The 17224-nt window shown below is 41.9% G+C and overlaps 1 protein-coding gene across 13 annotated transcripts in view; it reads left to right on the top strand.

Annotated features, from left to right (window-relative positions):
- The window catches only part of WNK2 (WNK lysine deficient protein kinase 2), a 179158-nt gene that overhangs the window by 104861 nt on the left and 57073 nt on the right, over positions 1-17224 (top strand). For all 13 annotated transcript variants that reach the window (XM_080606492.1, XM_080606495.1, XM_080606484.1 and 10 more), the window contains 3 exons: positions 4493-4665; positions 5643-5863; positions 9663-9820. In XM_080606492.1, coding sequence (XP_080462618.1) covers positions 4493-4665; positions 5643-5863; positions 9663-9820 — 552 coding nt within the window. The remainder of the gene's footprint in view (positions 1-4492; positions 4666-5642; positions 5864-9662; positions 9821-17224) is intronic.

Here is a 17224-nt window from a genome sequence, read left to right as displayed (position 1 = left end):
ACGAAGGGAGAGCTTTGGTAGCTCTGCCTGGGAAGAGCGGGGAGAAGCAGAGAGCGTGTGTGATAGAATGGTGTTTGGTTAGCAGAATTATGATTTACAAGTAGGAAATTCAGTTTAATGTGTCTTCCTGCTAAAAAACATCATTTTACTCAAGTCTCTATGAATCAGTATGTAATTTACCAACAGCGATTATATGAAGTACTAATGGGGAATTATTTTTCCTTCCAAAAAGAAGTGAATAGCTTTCAGCGTTTTGATGCTTAAAATGGATCACATAGGTATCATCTGGTTTGCAGCAGGGAGAGTTAGAAGGCAAAGAGAATTAACGAAGAGAAGGTAGCTTTCACAATTTGTACCTCTTCTTACCACTTACTATCTGTCTGTTACAGACTGCCTTTCATAGTGAAGTATACATTGAGCAACCCTAAACCAATTAATGCTCATTTATTTACATGAAAGGTTAAATTATGGAGTCATAAATCACCCAGGCTGCATGTGTGACTGGGCAGTGCCTGTACCCCTGCTGATATTGTGCCTGCGATGCACCATTAATGCACGCTGTTGTGGCTTATTCCTGCAGAAGCACTCGGTAAATATGTAACCGCAGGAGGCCAGAGTAGCTGTGATAATAAAATGGGAAATTCTGAACGCTGGGTAAGGTAGCTGACCACGGGTCGGTGTGGCTGCACTTGGGAATGAGGCTTCAACCTGTTCTGCTCTGTAGCCTGTGTGGCAGTGGATGCAATCTCTTATCTGCTTAAAAGAGTGAATTTCCTCTTGTGATTTGTATAGCTTAGTACTTTCCGTGCTGCTAGGCGTTATTCTAGTTATGTCACTGCAGTAAATAACAGGCTGAATCTGAGTTTGCATTGTGCATGTATGTGCAAAATTAATACGTTGACGGTGTGAGAAAGCTGCTGCTTGTTGTATCTGGTCTCGCTGTGGCTTTTGTTCCGACTGTGCTGCAGACAAATTATTTACTGAATCCTTTTAAGCTGACTATTCCTCACAGATTATTAAAATGGAAGAACAAGGTAAATTTACAGATTCCTTCTTAGCAGTAAGACATGCTGAGCAGCTGTCTCACTTCTTGGTTCTGTTTAAATTCAGCTAGTCTGGAAAAGTTGAACCAGCTCGGTGTGATTGCTATGAGCTTTTGAAGGTTGAAGTTTATTTTGGAAGCCTAGGTGCTATGTAGAAGACTTAAGAAGCTTTCAGTTATTGTAAATGGAAGTACAATGCAGCCCCCCGGGCCAAGACTGCATCCCTGTGAGGAGGGAAAGAGCCGAGCACCATGGGTGCCTTAAAAGGAGACGAAACATGGAGATATCTGCAGGTTGATACTGGTATTTCTCTGATCACCCTGCAAATATTTTCCAGCTTCTTTTCAAGTCTTGTACCTTGAGGAAGCTCAGAGTAGAAGTGGTGCCATTAAAGCAGTGAGGCAGACCAACCATGGGCCCGTTCGGCAGCTCGGTGCGATGCTGTGGTTGCACTTGTTCAGCTCTGGAGCAACGCTGTGTGTAGCAGCAGCCCTGGGAGCCTCCCCGTGCAGCTGGATGGTGTCGCAAACGTCTCCCATGCAGACAGCGCGATGGTTGGTGACTCAGTGGGTGAATCTGGAAACTCACTTTACTCCCCCAAATTTTCATAAATTTCATTTGAATTTGGATTATGCAAAGTGATGCCTTAGATCAAGCTAAGTGGGTCAGCTTTCTTTGGCATGGCCATTCCCAAGAATCCTGTTCCTCATCTTAAAATTTGATATCCTAAGGTTGTTTCAGACTTATATCCTTGTGTCCAGCACAGAAACTTTCCACCTTGGGGGGATTGTATGATAGGGAGTAAGTGTCTGTGACCCCAGTGAAGGTTTTTTGGGTTCGGAATAAATGCCGAGTGAGTCACACAGTTAAACAGAGGTGGTTTTGCTGCTCCAGAGTAGAAAACAGTTCAACTGTTAAGTCCTTTCAGAAACAGTTTACGTTTTGGCAGATGACTCGTGTCAGGTTCAGCCTTGTGGAATTTAAAAAGCTTGGTTTGTACCCTCTGAGCCGGAGACCCCTCCGGTGGGTGTGAGCTCAGTCTGCCAGGGCAGCAGCTTTGTCCAAAGCCTCATCCTCTGCTGCTTCATGTTAGTAATGGGCCCGGGCTGTCTCCTGGGAAATGATAGCTCAGCTATTGTTTTGATTGGGGGGAAAAAATCCAGATTCTTCCCTGTAGTTATATATGAAATATGTATTTGTCTTCCAAAATCATCGTTGCTGTTGCTCAGCTTGCCGTCTTAATACTTTGAAGTCAGTTGTCAATCCAAATGCTCATAATACGTAGAATATATGGAACACGATAGTCTGCTATGTCTGAATGGTCTTTTAAATGTTACCCGTAAAGTAGCAGTGGAAAATTTCTCACAATGCTCAGAAATCTGGAAATGAGAGTCAAGGGGTTCAGTATTACTTTTTTTAATTAGGAGGTTTTTCAGAAATTGCTGGATCTGCATTGCCTTCTTTTCCTTTCTCTGCTAGCCCACACTATGCTCTTCCTGCCTCACGCAAGGACTTGCTCCTTTTCCTCCTTAATAGCAGTGTGTCTGATTTATTCTACAGGGTTTAAATTAAGAGGAAACTCAGCAGTAGGGGAAGTAGTGATGGATTTGAAAGCAATTCTCAGGCTCTCTTGTGCTGGCTCATTAGACAGCCTGCCTTTTTTTTTTTTTTTTTAACTTACAGAAAACGCAGTAAGTCCAGAGCAGCAGCAGCAATACCGCCTTGCTCCTGGCAGTAGGAGCCTGGTGTGTGGCTGCCCGCCTGCTCCAGCAGCTCTGCCAGGGCACGGGGTGCTCCCAGCCACCCCTTGGGATGGGGGCGCAGGTCCCCATGGCCACCCCTGTGCCAGCCCAGAGAGCGCTACTGCTGGGAAGAGGTTCTCCTCCCCCGTGCTGCTGGAGAAGCAGGCTTTCTGTCTTCCAAGAAGAGCTAAAATGTCACCATTTCAACACGGGTTTTATTCTTGTGAAAGCTCTGTACAAAGCTGGCGTGTTTGCAGCCCCCGAAGTTCTCCTTGCTGTGCCCAGTTCGTTGCAACCACAGGCGAGGGCAGACCGTATCAAAACGCAGTGACCTTGCTGCTCCGGATCTCGGTTACAAGTAAGCCGGCTGCCAGTTGAATTCATGTTGTGAACATACCTGAGTTAACTGAGAAAAGGAGAATGTCCGAGGTTAATATGTGAACTAATTAATTTTAGTGATTCACGAGCCTGCCTTCCTGTAAGTAAGAACAGTTACACAATTGTGCCTTTTAGGGAATGAACACGCTTCATTTCTAGGGCAGCGGGCTGGAGCGCTCCCAGCCCCACCGGCTGGCCGTGGGAGATGAGCTAGACCGTGGCTATGTGGTCTTCAGTGATACGCCTCTAAAGAGGCCAGAGCATGAAGCTGAGCTTCCTGCTGTAAGGTTTAAATGGTGTTAGTTTGACCCAGGCAGTTAGACCCTGTGTGCGTCCCCCTGCAGCCAGGACGTGGGCTCTGCCTCGTGGGCTGGGGGGCTCCCGGCTGGAGCCCACCTGTCTGTGAGCCTGCAGGAGGTGGCAGCTGATGTGGAAGCACAAAAAAGCCATTTGGGAGGACTTGGTTGATTTATGGCTCTGAATTGCATATGTTCATTTCTGGCAGTAGGAGCTCTTGGGGAGTTTAAAAAAAAAAAAAAGCCTTTCTCGGGCTTTACATGCATTTTAAACTCTTACTTTACAGCCTGGACTAAATGCTCCCAAATTTCTTTAGGAATATTGCAGTAGTAGAATGTAACATTACTCACGTTTCTAATCTAAAATAATAAATATTGCCCTGTAGCCTAAAGAAAGAGCTGAAGAGCAGTTTTGAATTAATTTTTGCCAATTTTCAAGAAAAGTCTGTAAAATTAAGCACAACTGCAAGTGAATAGAGAGATGTGTTTGTTCTTGAGGTGGTATTGTCTTAATTTGTCCCTAGAGAAATGGAAAGATCCGGACTGCCCAGCGTGGTTACTCAGGGGACCTCACCTGGTAGTCCCTGCCATAAATTCCCAGGTGCAGTCATTTACTGTGCTGAGTATTCACAGCTGTAAAAGGAATCAGAGGCTTTGCTATGGCTGTGTTGCACACCTGGAAATGAAAATGTTTTTATTAATCTGACAGATAATGATCCTTACGAAAGCAAGAAGTAAATAGTCATATGTTGATACATCAAGACGCTGGTATGTTTGTGTTGCCTGAAATATTAATGCTGTCATGTGGCATAGCACAGACATCTCTTTGTTCCGAGGCAAGTCTTTGTCTTCTTGACGCTGGATTTAAGGCGAGTGCCCTAGTTCATACACATGGCTCATCTGTTACGTAAAAGATTTTATAAGTGTACTTGATACAGGCATAAAACAAATCTAGAATTCTGAATATTGTATCAGCACAGTGGCTTTATTTTTTGTCCATTTAATACTAATAACGTCTTATTTTGGGTTATAGGACAGAAAATTAACAAAAGTAGAGAGACAGAGATTTAAAGAGGAAGCAGAAATGTTGAAAGGTCTACAGCACCCAAACATTGTAAGATTTTATGACTTCTGGGAATCCTGTTTAAAAGGAAAAAGATGCATCGTACTGGTTACCGAACTGATGACCTCTGGAACACTAAAGACGTAAGTACTGTGCTCCTGGTGAGCAGTCTAAGAATAGCTATGGAAATTTTTAGAAAAATCCTACTTTCACATTCTGAAAAAAAGTATCTCAAGATAAAAGGAAAAAATGGAGCTGTTCTCTGGTGTCTGTCGTGTGTCCCTATGTTTGAACTGCATTGACTTGACAGGAAGAATTTCGGCCTCCATCTGCCTTTCCCCGTTCTTCTGTTTCAGTTATGTAACTGGAAGCAGTTCTCTGGTTTGTTTCATCTGCATGTGAAGTTTCGATTTGTCAGGGTGTGATTTTTGTGGTCGCTTTTGTGCTTGTATTTGCATGTTTTGTTACAAAATTCAGACAGAATAGCACTTGAATGGTAGAATCTCTTTTTGAAGCAAGAGGTGCTCTAGGTTATCTGCTAAACAATATTATTTAATAGCTTTTGATACTGACAATCTGGTTAAGGTTGATACAAAGCACTTGGCATGAATTCGGGAACAGATTTTCAGCCCCAATGGGAGCAATGCTCATCACTGCATATATCCAGTGTGCTACTCTGCTGGTGCATTAGCCGATTGGACATTTTTCCAAAATGTACCCTCCTCATCAGTGTTTTAGGGGCATAGAAAAAATGCAGGTGCGTGATACAGAGGTCAAAGTCTTGTGGTTAAAATTAAACTTCAGTATTATTCTGTTCTGAATATGTGAAACATATTTTCTAAAACTGTTCTCTGCATGAAGTGAATTGCTTTTCTATTAGTCCTGCAAATATTTGATTGTATTTGCACCACAAATGCTTATTATCTTCTTCCCTAAAAATGAATGTTCTAAATTCCTTTTCTAAAAAGATCTTTCTTTCAATTTGGAGATATTTCTGAGTTGCTATTATGGCATCTAATAAGAGGCTTTTATCCAAAATGAATTTCAGTTGTTAAAGCCCCTAGAATCTATAATAACACTTCATTTTCTTTATAACCACTTCTGTGTGTTTGTACTGCAGGTATCTGAAGAGATTTAAAGTGATGAAACCAAAAGTTCTGCGTAGCTGGTGCCGGCAAATCCTGAAGGGTCTTCTTTTCTTGCACACAAGAACTCCACCAATAATTCACAGAGACTTGAAATGTGACAATATTTTTATTACTGGACCAACTGGATCTGTGAAAATAGGAGACTTAGGACTGGCAACCCTCAAGAGAGCTTCATTTGCCAAAAGTGTAATAGGTAATCATTCTATTCTCTTTGGCTTCCTTCTGTTGGTATAGTGATTGTCTTTTTAAGTTGTCTGTCTTTGACACTTCATGTTAGTGTTTTTTTCACTTGTAGGCTGGTAGCAGAGACTTAAGTGGTTTTAGCGGCTGTTCCCTTTATGCCATCATAAAAATCTCAATCTGTAGGGCCTATCTTGGAAACGGTACCCTGATCTTATCTTCCTTCTGTATCACAATGTTAAATTTTTAATCGAAATATTACTTTCCATCCACAAATCCTTCTCCTCTCTCCTCCAAAAGAAGCAGCAACAGTTCCCAACAGGTTGTGTGTACCATCCCCCTGAGAACAGGCTCAGTGCCTGTCGGGGAGAGAGGAGAAAAGGGGCGGAGGAGGAAAGGCAGATGATGGCCTGCTCTTCACAAACCAGGTGGCACTGTGAAAGGCTCTGGGAAGCCCTTGGGAAGACTTCTGCTGCCAGCAGTGCTGGGATAACAGTTACTTTTGCTGAAGGGAGAGGCAGCCTGGTCTGTGGGTAGTGCCCTGCAGAGCCAGGCTTCTCTCCTCTGCAGGGAGGTCACAAGAGAGCTGGTCCTGCTGGAACAGCTTATCCCCGTTTACTGGGGCATCAGCAAAATAAGTTGCTTCTGCAGGCAACTGCAGAGCTTGTCTGTGCCTCAGTGTAGTCCTGGCAGAGTCCTACTTAACATCTGCAATTTATTAAAACTCAGTATCTACAAAATTAAAAGAAATTTCCACTAGGATATACAATAGCTGATGTACTTAAATGGTACCCATGCAAGGAGCATTATAACTTGGCTTTGCTTGAACTGGAAGGAGACATTTTCTGAATGATTGTTTGAAGGATGTCGTTCCCTTGCAAAAGTTAAATTAAATGCCTTCTGTGTGAGAAATATGTCTGGGATATCCTTCTCCCGAATTCTCAAACATTTTTTATTTTTTACCCTAAGCTTTCTTAGCAAATCTTCCTTGTTCAGATATGTATGCGATAGTTCTTGGAATATGTAAATTCCTGAGAAAGGATGCTGAAAGTGAGGGAAGTTATCATGCATATATTTGTATTTCAGCTCGCTATATAAATGGAAATTAGGCTTGAGATGATTAGAATTAGCAAACTGCCAGTGACAACCACTATTCCATAACTATAAAGAAAATAGCATGCTATCTTTAAAGCAGTAGTTTCTAAAATAACTGTTATAGCATCTCAAGTTTTCTTCAGTTATATTTTATAACTACTTATACAAAAGTTTCACCCTTCCTACATGGGGAGCCCAGTACTGTTGAAGTGAAATTGGGATTGAAATGTTGGGTGTGTGCTTGGCTACTGTGGGTCTGCTTAACCTTGTTGATTTCAGTGAAATCATGTTGATTTACATTTGTTAAGTTTCTCTAGTTCTTACCTTCTAATGGCTTTTTTTGGGGGGAGGGGGGATCAGCATTTCTTCCCCTAATTTTCTCCTTTTTTGCAGTATAGCAGTTACCTGTGGACTAGCAATAATATCAGAAATACCAGTATAGATTTTTGCAAAATGAGTTTTACAACAATGCTGTCAAGCCATGGCCGTGTCTAACAGAAATTGAATAATGAAAAGGGCTGCAGGTTGCTGGCAAGCTGTCTATATTCATTTTGGCAGTATAACGGAACCCACCTTTTTCATGAGTAGTGCTGCTCCGAGGAAAGAATTAGGGGGACTTGGAAGCACTGGTGGTATGACTGGTTCTGCTCCTGATGCTGGGCCAGCTCCCACCTTCACAGCAGAGTAGAAAAATGCATTTTTCCCCCCAAGTGGGAAGCTAAGACTTGAAAGTGTAGGCAAGGAGGTGGGAGGACTGAAAAGGTGAAGGTGGGCTTTCTGCAGGGGCAGGGTGGGAAGGGTGTCCTGTGGACACCAGCCCTAGGCTCTGGCTTTTCCCTCCTGCTGCGTGTCCCAGACTGGCTTTCCAGGGCTGCGTGCACCCTGCTGTCCTCACCGCTCACCTTATCTTTGCCTACAGCAAGCCCTCTCCCTAGCTGTAGTAGCTTTAAATGAATATTAGTAGCTGCAATTCCACATCATTTTTAACAGTGAAGTCAGCATGGCCGAGGTCCAATTTCTCCCTCTCTGTGTTTGTGCCTCCACTGATGCTCGCCTGACCTTGTGGTGTGTCTCTTCAGGGAGTCCAGCCAGGGCACAACTCGTGCTGCAGAGAGGAGCTGAACAGCTGCTGAGCAGCTTTGCATTTTAGGTGGTCTGTTTTGTTAGCAATACTTGTATATATTCCTTCCCACCCCCAAGGGATGGGTGGAAAATGTCATTTTCATGGTGTTTTGGAATGGTGTCAAGAATATCATTTGCTACTTAGTCTATTGCTATCACTTTTTTTCAGATTTGCAAGAAACTTACTTGAAATGCTCCATAATTCATGAGGTTCACTTCTGTGTCTGAGTCTTGTTCATTCTCAAGTGATGTAGCAGCTCTGGAAAAGACTCTTTGAGAGTCTTGCAGTTGTGCTTGTGCTGATGGGAAAGATGTCATAGCTGAAAATCAGATGCTGCTAGCAACCTGCCATACCGACAGCGGGCTCTGGGGAGGGGGATGTGGGTGCTGGGATGGATTTTACCACACTGAAGGCGAGGTTACATGGTCCAGGATCCCTCATGTTTCTGTTGTTAACCCGTTGCTCACTGCTGGACAGTTGTCCTCTCCCACAGCAGATGACTGTTTATCTCTCTTCCTTCATCTTTTCTATATGCAAAAAGAAAGGTCAGTCTTGACTCCCAAGCATACAATATTTTAGGAGATACAGTTCTTGAGATAAACTACCTAAATGTTAATTTTCTGTTTTGCTCTATAAGTACTTAGGGATGTGGTTTAGTGGGTGATAGTGGTGGTAGGGGGATGGTTGGACCAGATGATCTCAGTGATCTCAGAGGTCTTTTCCAACCGTAAGGATTCTGTGATTTTATGATAAGACCACACCTTCCCGAGTACTTTGCTGTGCAGAGGTTCTTTGTCAAAGGCCGAGCAACACTTGTAACAGAACTTGCCAGTCTGTGTGAAGTGTAGGAGTTACTCTGCAGTTGTTGATGACATATCGTGTGTTCGTTTTTGCTTTTCTGTATAAAAGATAACTTTTGCAGGCATTGTAATTAGCCACTTGTCACAAAGCTGCACCTTCCCATTATGAAGCAGTAAGTACAACGTTTCCCTTAATATTTATTCAGTTATATCCGATTTTTGACACCCTAATCCCTGTGGAGTAGGACCTTATTCTGCAAGTAGTCTCACTGATTTGTACCACTGAACCAGTGACAGAACCATGTTTAATGTTTTGTGCACGACTTTGTAGATGAATTTGTGATACCGCTTGCTTTCAAAGTGCTGTCTGTCTGCTGGGTAGTTGCTGTGTATCTCCCTGGAGGAAAAAATGCAAACTTGCCTTGTCAAAAGCAAGACCAAAGCTTCTTATTTCTTGTCCTTTTCACCACTACAAACCGCGTCCCTCCCTTCATCCAGAGAAGGAAACCATTTTGTAACTTCCAGTGTATTCAGGCATTGTTCTGTATCTCATTTCAGTACTCTCTTTTGAAGTTTTGATATGTATCCCCTCCCCTTGTATATTACCAGCGAGCTGTGGGTGTATTGACTTTGGGTTTCTTCCCTGGAGGATGTTTGAGCTTCTTCTAGTTGCTTCCCTGTTTTGAAATAATCTTGCATGCACCCTTGCACAGCTGTGATTGCACAGCAAAAAGATTGTGATTAAAGCCATTCAGACTTTATGAATAACTTACAATCTTTTCATCTATGTGTAGGTACACCAGAATTTATGGCCCCAGAAATGTATGAGGAACACTATGATGAATCTGTTGATGTCTATGCTTTTGGAATGTGCATGTTGGAAATGGCTACCTCAGAATACCCTTACTCAGAATGCCAGAATGCTGCTCAAATTTACCGGAAAGTAACCTGTGTGAGTAAACTTCCTTAATTTTAGTTAACATCTGTACCTTGGTATTTTGTAATCTGAAGGTTTAAAAACATAGTTCAGTGAGATGTCAGTACTGTCTTGTGTGTGTGTGTGGTTTGTTGTAGGAACTGAGGTATCTTAGCTCTGGGTTGCAGAGAACTGCTGCAGGTCTCTTTGGAATGCTTCCAGTTCTACGGTTGGATTGGGTTTGTGTATACTGCAGCTACAGATAATATTTTCAGTAATATTTGTTGCTGTTTTATCTCCATCAGCTAAAGGTGCATGAAACTTGGGAATAATGAGCAGGGAAAAATCTCTGCTGTAGTCTTACCTCCGAAAGAGGGACTATTCAGAGCTGGTCAAGTTTCCCACAAAGCCAAAAAGACTAACTTTTAGTTTGCAGCCTAAATATTTATGTGGCGCATGATGTTTGATTCAGATTTCTAGCATGGGTTCTTTCAGCTTGTGTGTGTAACAAATTGTAAGAAGGTATAAAAGGGAAAGCATACCCATGTCTAGTTTTGGAGTGAGCCTGAGGAGTTTTACATCTGCATTTAGGAACTCTGTATGGTTTGTTAATTGCCAGACTGGAACCATGGAAATGGGTTGCTGCATTTTCAGGTTAACTTAGGCTGGAGGAGAAGCCAATCTAAAATTATTTCTATACTAAAAAAAATTATCCTTCCCAACACCCTCACCCCCAGGTGATAAATATATTTGTCTATGTGAGCTGCACTGCGAATGCCTGAAAGAACTTATGAGTTTGTAAGACTGCAAATTGGTGAAAGAATCACTGACTGCAGAGAAATGGGACGTGCCAAATGCTTTGGCAGAGGTGGTTATATTCTGCTCTGCTTGGATAAATAAAACCAAGAGTATAGGATTTGTATTTTTTTTTTTTTTCAGGGTAGATAATGCTAAAAAGAATAGCTTGTCAAAGATTTTCCCAGCTGCTACTTTCCATCTGGTTGCTGCAAAAGGAGCTACTGAGCTGTACGGGTTGACCCTTGTATATCCCCATCACCAAAAGATGCAGTCTACACACTCAGGATGTGACGAGAGTAGTCCTCTGAAGTAGCCTGCACTAAAATTTGCAAAAATAGCTACAGATAAGGTTGCTTTTATTTTATTTTTACCTATAAGGTAAAAAGAGTTGTTAGGCTTACATTATAGATGTATTGAGAAAAAACATCTCAGCTTTCAAAAACGTGGTCCCAAAATTAGTTAGTATTCCTCTTGTCCTACTGCTTGCGATGAATAAAAATCTTCACAAATGATATTTAGTAATAACTTCCCAATTTTGAAATGTACTTGAGATCACTCTTCTCCAAAAGGTTTTGTGAATCACGCTAGTACAAATATGGTCCTGTAAAGTACTGCAGTCAGCTAACGCTGCTCAAAATTGCATTTTCTGACTTGGTGAATAGTAGTCTCTCATGCAGGGTAATAGAGATGCTTTAGTCAGATACCCACACACTTGCATGTACAATTTGATGTGCACTTCATTCTTCATAAGTATATTTTGTGTTGTCTAATATCTGTCTTTCCTCATCACTGAAGACCAGGCTGCAAAGAGGTTAGTGCTCTTGTAGATTGCTGTGCTAGCCAGCTGCGATGATGCTAACCTGACAGGAGAGGGAGGATACAATGATTCAGGAGTCTGTTTAAAAGTTGAAGTCAGTATCACAAGAAACAGGAGTGTGTCCCTGCTGGAAATGAAAGAGATGTCATGACTTGCTGAAAGCAGGAGGTTGCATCTGAAGAGGGTAACAGCTTTATCTCATTTCTGTGTAAATGGTTGCAAGCTGACATTTGTAGCTTGGCAAAAATGAATCTTTCCCGACGGACTGCAGCCCTGAGTTTGGGTAGTTTAACTCTCCTTGGAGTGCTGCCTTCAACCCATTGCTACTCGGGGGGGCGGGGGGGGGGAGGCATCAGAAGCTGCTCTGCAGCGCAGTTAGCTTTGTTGCTAGCTGATGCACTAACAGCTGGGCCTGCTCTGTAGGGTGTTGTAGTGTGAAGTGTGTGCAGAGATGGGACATCTGGTTTGCTGACTACAAGCTATTCTGCTGTGCAGCATGGGCTGGCTGCAAATACACACTGCATCTTTTCAAAGAAGTGAAATACAGTTGATGGCTCGGTGAAGTTGCTTGCCTGAATCCTTATGAGGATAGCTGCTTGGTTCACATTGCTATTCTGCTCACTCCTCCCGTACAAGGAAAAGTTTATTTCGTTTGGCACAATGGCTTGTTGGCCTCGTTTAGGTATGTAGTCCTTAGGATCTGCTCAAAATGCCATCTTTGTATGTATCTTAAGAAAGATCTCCTTATGCTCTAACACTTCACGTGGTGACAGTAGAAGACTACTCTGATGTTAGGCTATGAAGTCTCATCTCCTAAATGTGATACTAGGTCCCCTTTTGGTCCCCTTTTGGTCTGGTTATCCTAGGCATTTAGTAATGGCTTTGAGGGGTGTTTGTTGTGTTGTCTCCTGCACTGGGCAGAAGTTTGTGTGAGCAGTATGCTGAATTTCTTTGTGGAGCTGCCGTCGTGTTTAGCTAACGTTAAGCTGACCTGTAGTACGTGTGTGTATGGATTCAGAGCCACAAATAATATAGATTTCTCCCGTTGCTCCACGTTCTTAGAAAAACTTTGTGTACAGCTCTTTGCCATCTGGAATATTGGTGATTAAGACTTCATAAGACTCAATAGCCTCATTTATCAAAGCAATATCCAAGACGGCAAAGAATAAAGATTAATCAGAGGGTTCCTAATTAGGTGCTATATTTCAATTTGCAGACATAAGTAGTCATTTTTTAAACACTGTTGAAAGTCTGAGCCAACTATGTTTTGTGACAATAACCTTTACGCAGCTGAGGATTATATGGTAAATTATTATAACTTTGTAAGAGTGGTCTTATACTTGCAACTCCAGAGAGATGGAAAATAAAGATTATTGTGAAGAACAAGTAACAGTGAGGAAGCTGTTAGAAGGTCAATTTATTACTTGTAAGTGGTATTTTTGATACGGACCTGTCTGGTAGGGGAAGCTGAAGCAGGATGCGTCAGGTACAGACACAAAGGTACTGCTTTTTTTCTGCTGATCTTAAGGCAATAGCAGCCGGGGCAAAGACACCAGGATTCCTTTGATGGAAAAACTGGCATTACTGTCCTCATGAGGAAGGGGTTAACCAAGCCTCTGTGGAGAGGAAAAATGCCCTGTCGCATGCCATGAGCTGCATGAACTGTCAGACATGGAGGAGGAGCAGGGGGAGGACCTCCAGGGCAAGTGTGTGAGGGGAGCAGCAGGAGCCCTGGAGAAGATCCGTGTTCCCAGAGGGAACGACTCTCGGGGGCTCTGCAGCTTCTGTAGAGAAGCTGTGTCCACAGAAGAGCTGGCGGCTGCAGAGGACCCCACATGGATCCACGTGAGTCACCCCGGCAAGGCGCTGCTGGGGCTGAGGGGGGCTGTTGCTATGGGTCGGGGGTCGGAATACAGGGCCTGGGGACCCTACGCCTTCTCCATGCCGTGTGCCATCAAGGAGGGTTGGCTCTGACCACCTAGCTGGGCTGGGGACCACTCCCAGAGGAAGAGATTTAAAATGGCTCTTCACGAAGAGTCAGGGTTGCAGTCATCATATAGCAGCTGTTACTGGCGTTGGTTTTTTACTAGGCTGAATGTGGCATAGAAGTAGACTGCAGATGAAAACCGAGAGGTTGAATTGCACTGTTTTATTCCTAGGTTTAGTTGAGGACTATTATGTGTCTACAGGGTACTGTAGCAATCGTTTCCCAAAGTGTTTCCCAAATGCACAGAGAGGCTTGTTGTTTTGCCAGGTTAGATATCTCTGTTAGGAGGTTTCTCTCTGCCCTGTCATCTAGAACTCTGGAGTGTAAATCAACACATTTTTCTTCACTCCTTTCTTCTGGTCCTCTCCTAATGATTTCTTATGCTTTTTGTCACACCGTAAAGAACAACTAAAGGAGATGAAGAATGTTTCTGACTGAGTCTGCAAAGAGAAACTGGAATTGCTATGGAAGATCATGGACTCCTCATTAGGGCCTACTGCAACGGTGCACCCAACAATGTACATGAGGGGGAAAAGATAAAATACAAAACTTTTTTTGGCTCATTTTAAGCATATGTGATAATATAAGAGAACATAAGTAACCTGTTTTTTCAAGCAACAGGTCAAAGCCACATTTACTGCAGTTAACTTTGGAGTGATTTCCTTGTCAGCATATTTGCAGTCATCTTCATTCTGATGCCATAATCTCATTTTTCATGCATAACTTGATGTTTTTTCTTACTCAGTTTTTTTTGTGTTTAATCATTCTGCCAAGAGATTTTAATGTAGACAATAGGCATATTTAGTGATGAACCATCAGAGTCTGTGGCCTTCCCATGCAACTCCAGACCAATGTTTTCTTAACGATGCACTGCAGAATTCACTGCAGACCAACTGTGCCCACAGGGGGTTCATGGCTACCTTGTTGGCTTTAGTTGCACAAACTCATGCTTTAAAACAACCCATGTGTCTATAGAGTTCTGCTTAGCATGTTAAATTTTCATGTTGTTTATCATGTTAAATTTTTCATATAAATTTTCATATAACTGCATTTGCAGGTTATATATTGTTTGTATAGATAGGATAAATTGTATAGCTGTAGCACAGCCACAGCAGACAAAGTGTTATCAATGTCATTGCATTGACTGGTGTATTTCAGATATCGTCTTAGATCTGCAGATAATCTTCTTAGATGAGCATTAGGATTGAGTAACGTTCTGGAGTGAAGTAGAGATGAGTTTATAATTGCAAACAGTGATCTCGCTGGTGAATGTCCTGGAACAAAATCCTGACAGAACTGAGAACTTTATTTTCACCTTACTGACTTCGGAGGAGTGTGGTAGAGTGGAATTTCAGTTGAAAACGTGGTTTCAGCTTTTTCGGAGGAAATGTTTTTTTGCCTTCCAGGAACTACATGATTCTAGGTAGCACACTGTACTGTATGCTCAAGCAGAAGGTGGATCCGGAGTTCAAAGAAGAATGTATCTAGTCTAGGAGGACACCTTCTGGGTGCAAGGAAAGCCCTTAGAAAAGTTACTGCCTGACGTGGGTCAGACTTACCATTGACTCGTCTGGCATAAGTTGTGCGTTTCATAAAGCATCATGACTTACTGTTTCAAAAGAGCGCTCTGCTGATGGAAAAGTGACAAGCAGGTATTCTCAGAACTCTGAAAAATGAGTTTCATGTTTTTTCCCCCTAACGCAGAGGTGAAAACTTTAACGTCTTACGTGTACCTGTCTGCAGACTCAACTATCTTATACCAGAGTGTAGTGTATTGCCTTTCAAATCTAATCCTTTTTAGAACGAAGGTGAGGAGATTCTTGAAGGAGTGGTGGGGATTTGTTCTTGGACTGAGGTGTTCTTTCGTTATTTAATACAGGGTTTCATGTGTTTTTTGTTATTGGTGGTGTTTGATTTTTTTTCATAAAGAATTTGTATGAAATTATCCCTGTACATCTCCTGTCAACTAATTAACCCTCTATTTTGGATGTAGTGGTGTTAAATTTACTTCTATTTGAGAGAGTTGTACAGTTTTCATACTGCCGTGGATAATTCCTTAGCCAATATACTTTGAATTTTGTTGCCATGTTTCCTTGGGAATGCTCAGGAAAGACAGATGGCTTTTGAATAAATGAATGAGATGGATCCTTTGATTCCAAATAGAAACCTGTGTTTCACATAAACCCCCTCCATTGTCAGGAGGCTTGTAAGCATCAGGGCACAGTGCTGTAGGGAGGATTTGCGGCATTACAATGAGGTGGCCTTGGAGATTTTAATGAAGAGTAAGAAGCTAAAGCATTCTGTAGCATCTGGGCATTGAGAAAACACTTTGGGAAAGCAGTTCTGTTTGGTACTTCACAAGGATATATGCTATCCTTGTTTGTTTTGGTGATCTATTCATAGCCTAGGTGTTTAGTAGATTAATACAATAGATGTTCGGATGTGGAAAGTAAAATGGTGTTTGTAGGAGATGCTATTTTTATGAAAGGGATTTGCACTGTCAAAAATCAGGGTCAGTCATCAGGGATCTGTCAAAAGAAACATTTTGAGGCAAACCTAATTCCTTGGTGCCCAAGGTGTCCTGCCCTGCTCCATCCCAGCCGTGTCAGAGTTCATCAGACCACTTAAACGAAGGATATTTATGAATTCTGAAAAGAAAATTAAATCAAGAGGTATAGTGATATACCTTAAGCTGTTTCTACTTCATATGCTCAGTTTATGTCAAAATACTCGTGAGGCACTCTGCAATTATAAGAAGAAATTGGCAGGTTTATGTGAGCACACAGATATTGGAGCAGTATGTTCCTCTAGGAAGGTGAAAGCTCCTCAAGTAGTGGGGGGTGGAAGCTGCCTCAAGGGTTATGTTTTAAGGTTTTCTTAGAATTCCATAATTTTCTATAGCAAAGTGAAGTGTCTGAAAATATATTTAAATATGTCCTATTGTTTTTTATTGTGAATTTGCAAAGATTTCTTTAAACTCCTCCCCATCTGAGAACAAGACACCCTCCTGTAGCTTTATCTACCTATTCAGTCTGAGGGCCCCAAATATTTGGTGCTTAGCATGGAAACAGTGATATACATTTCCTAAAACTATAGAGAAAGAATCGTGATACCAATCTGACCTGAAACACTGGGAGACAGCATTGCAGATCTGAAAAGCATATCCCTTGTCAGCGTGGCATTGTTTCCTCAAAGGCTGTTATTCTGAGGTGAGATTGTAATGACCCTGTGATATACAAGGGAAGAAAACCAGTTCAAGGATGATGATTTCATAGTCATTTTACATTGACTTATTTTTTTCCCAAGGTTATTGTCATAAGGGGAGCTAGAAATGTGCTGCTTTCAAAATAAAAGATCGTGTTGGCTTTAGTAAAGAATTTTAGAGATTAGTGCTAAAAATGTCTTCTGGTACTTTGTTTTCATTCATTTCTAGTCACGTACAGGAGCCCTTTTATGAAACAATTTTCGTACACTGTGGTGTGCTTTTGCTTATTTTAGACAAGTCTGGGCTTTGGTCGACTAGACTTCCCCTATTGTTTTGACACAATTTACTAATGTACAGTAACTGAACCCTTGTTTTGTAAGCAAGATTTAGTTTTGCTTATTCAAATAATTATTTTTAGCTGGTTGCAGTGAGCCCATCACATGTATGGACTATTCTGTTTTGTTCTGAATGTTTTTTGATCTCAGTAGCTCTGTGCCTAGGCCAAAGTATGAAGCTGAGTTTGTGTGACTCATCCGTGGTTTTCTTTCAAAACCTATGAATTACATATTTTACTCTTTTGAATCTTAGGTTGATCACTCCATGTCTTGAAATTAAAATAAGTAAATCCAAGCT

Source organism: Anser brachyrhynchus, assembly GCF_964034855.1.
Source record: "Anser brachyrhynchus genome assembly, chromosome: 10".
Taxonomy (NCBI): Eukaryota; Metazoa; Chordata; class Aves; order Anseriformes; family Anatidae; genus Anser; species Anser brachyrhynchus.
Note: the sequence above shows the minus strand (reverse complement) of the source record. Positions and strands in the feature narration are given on the sequence as shown.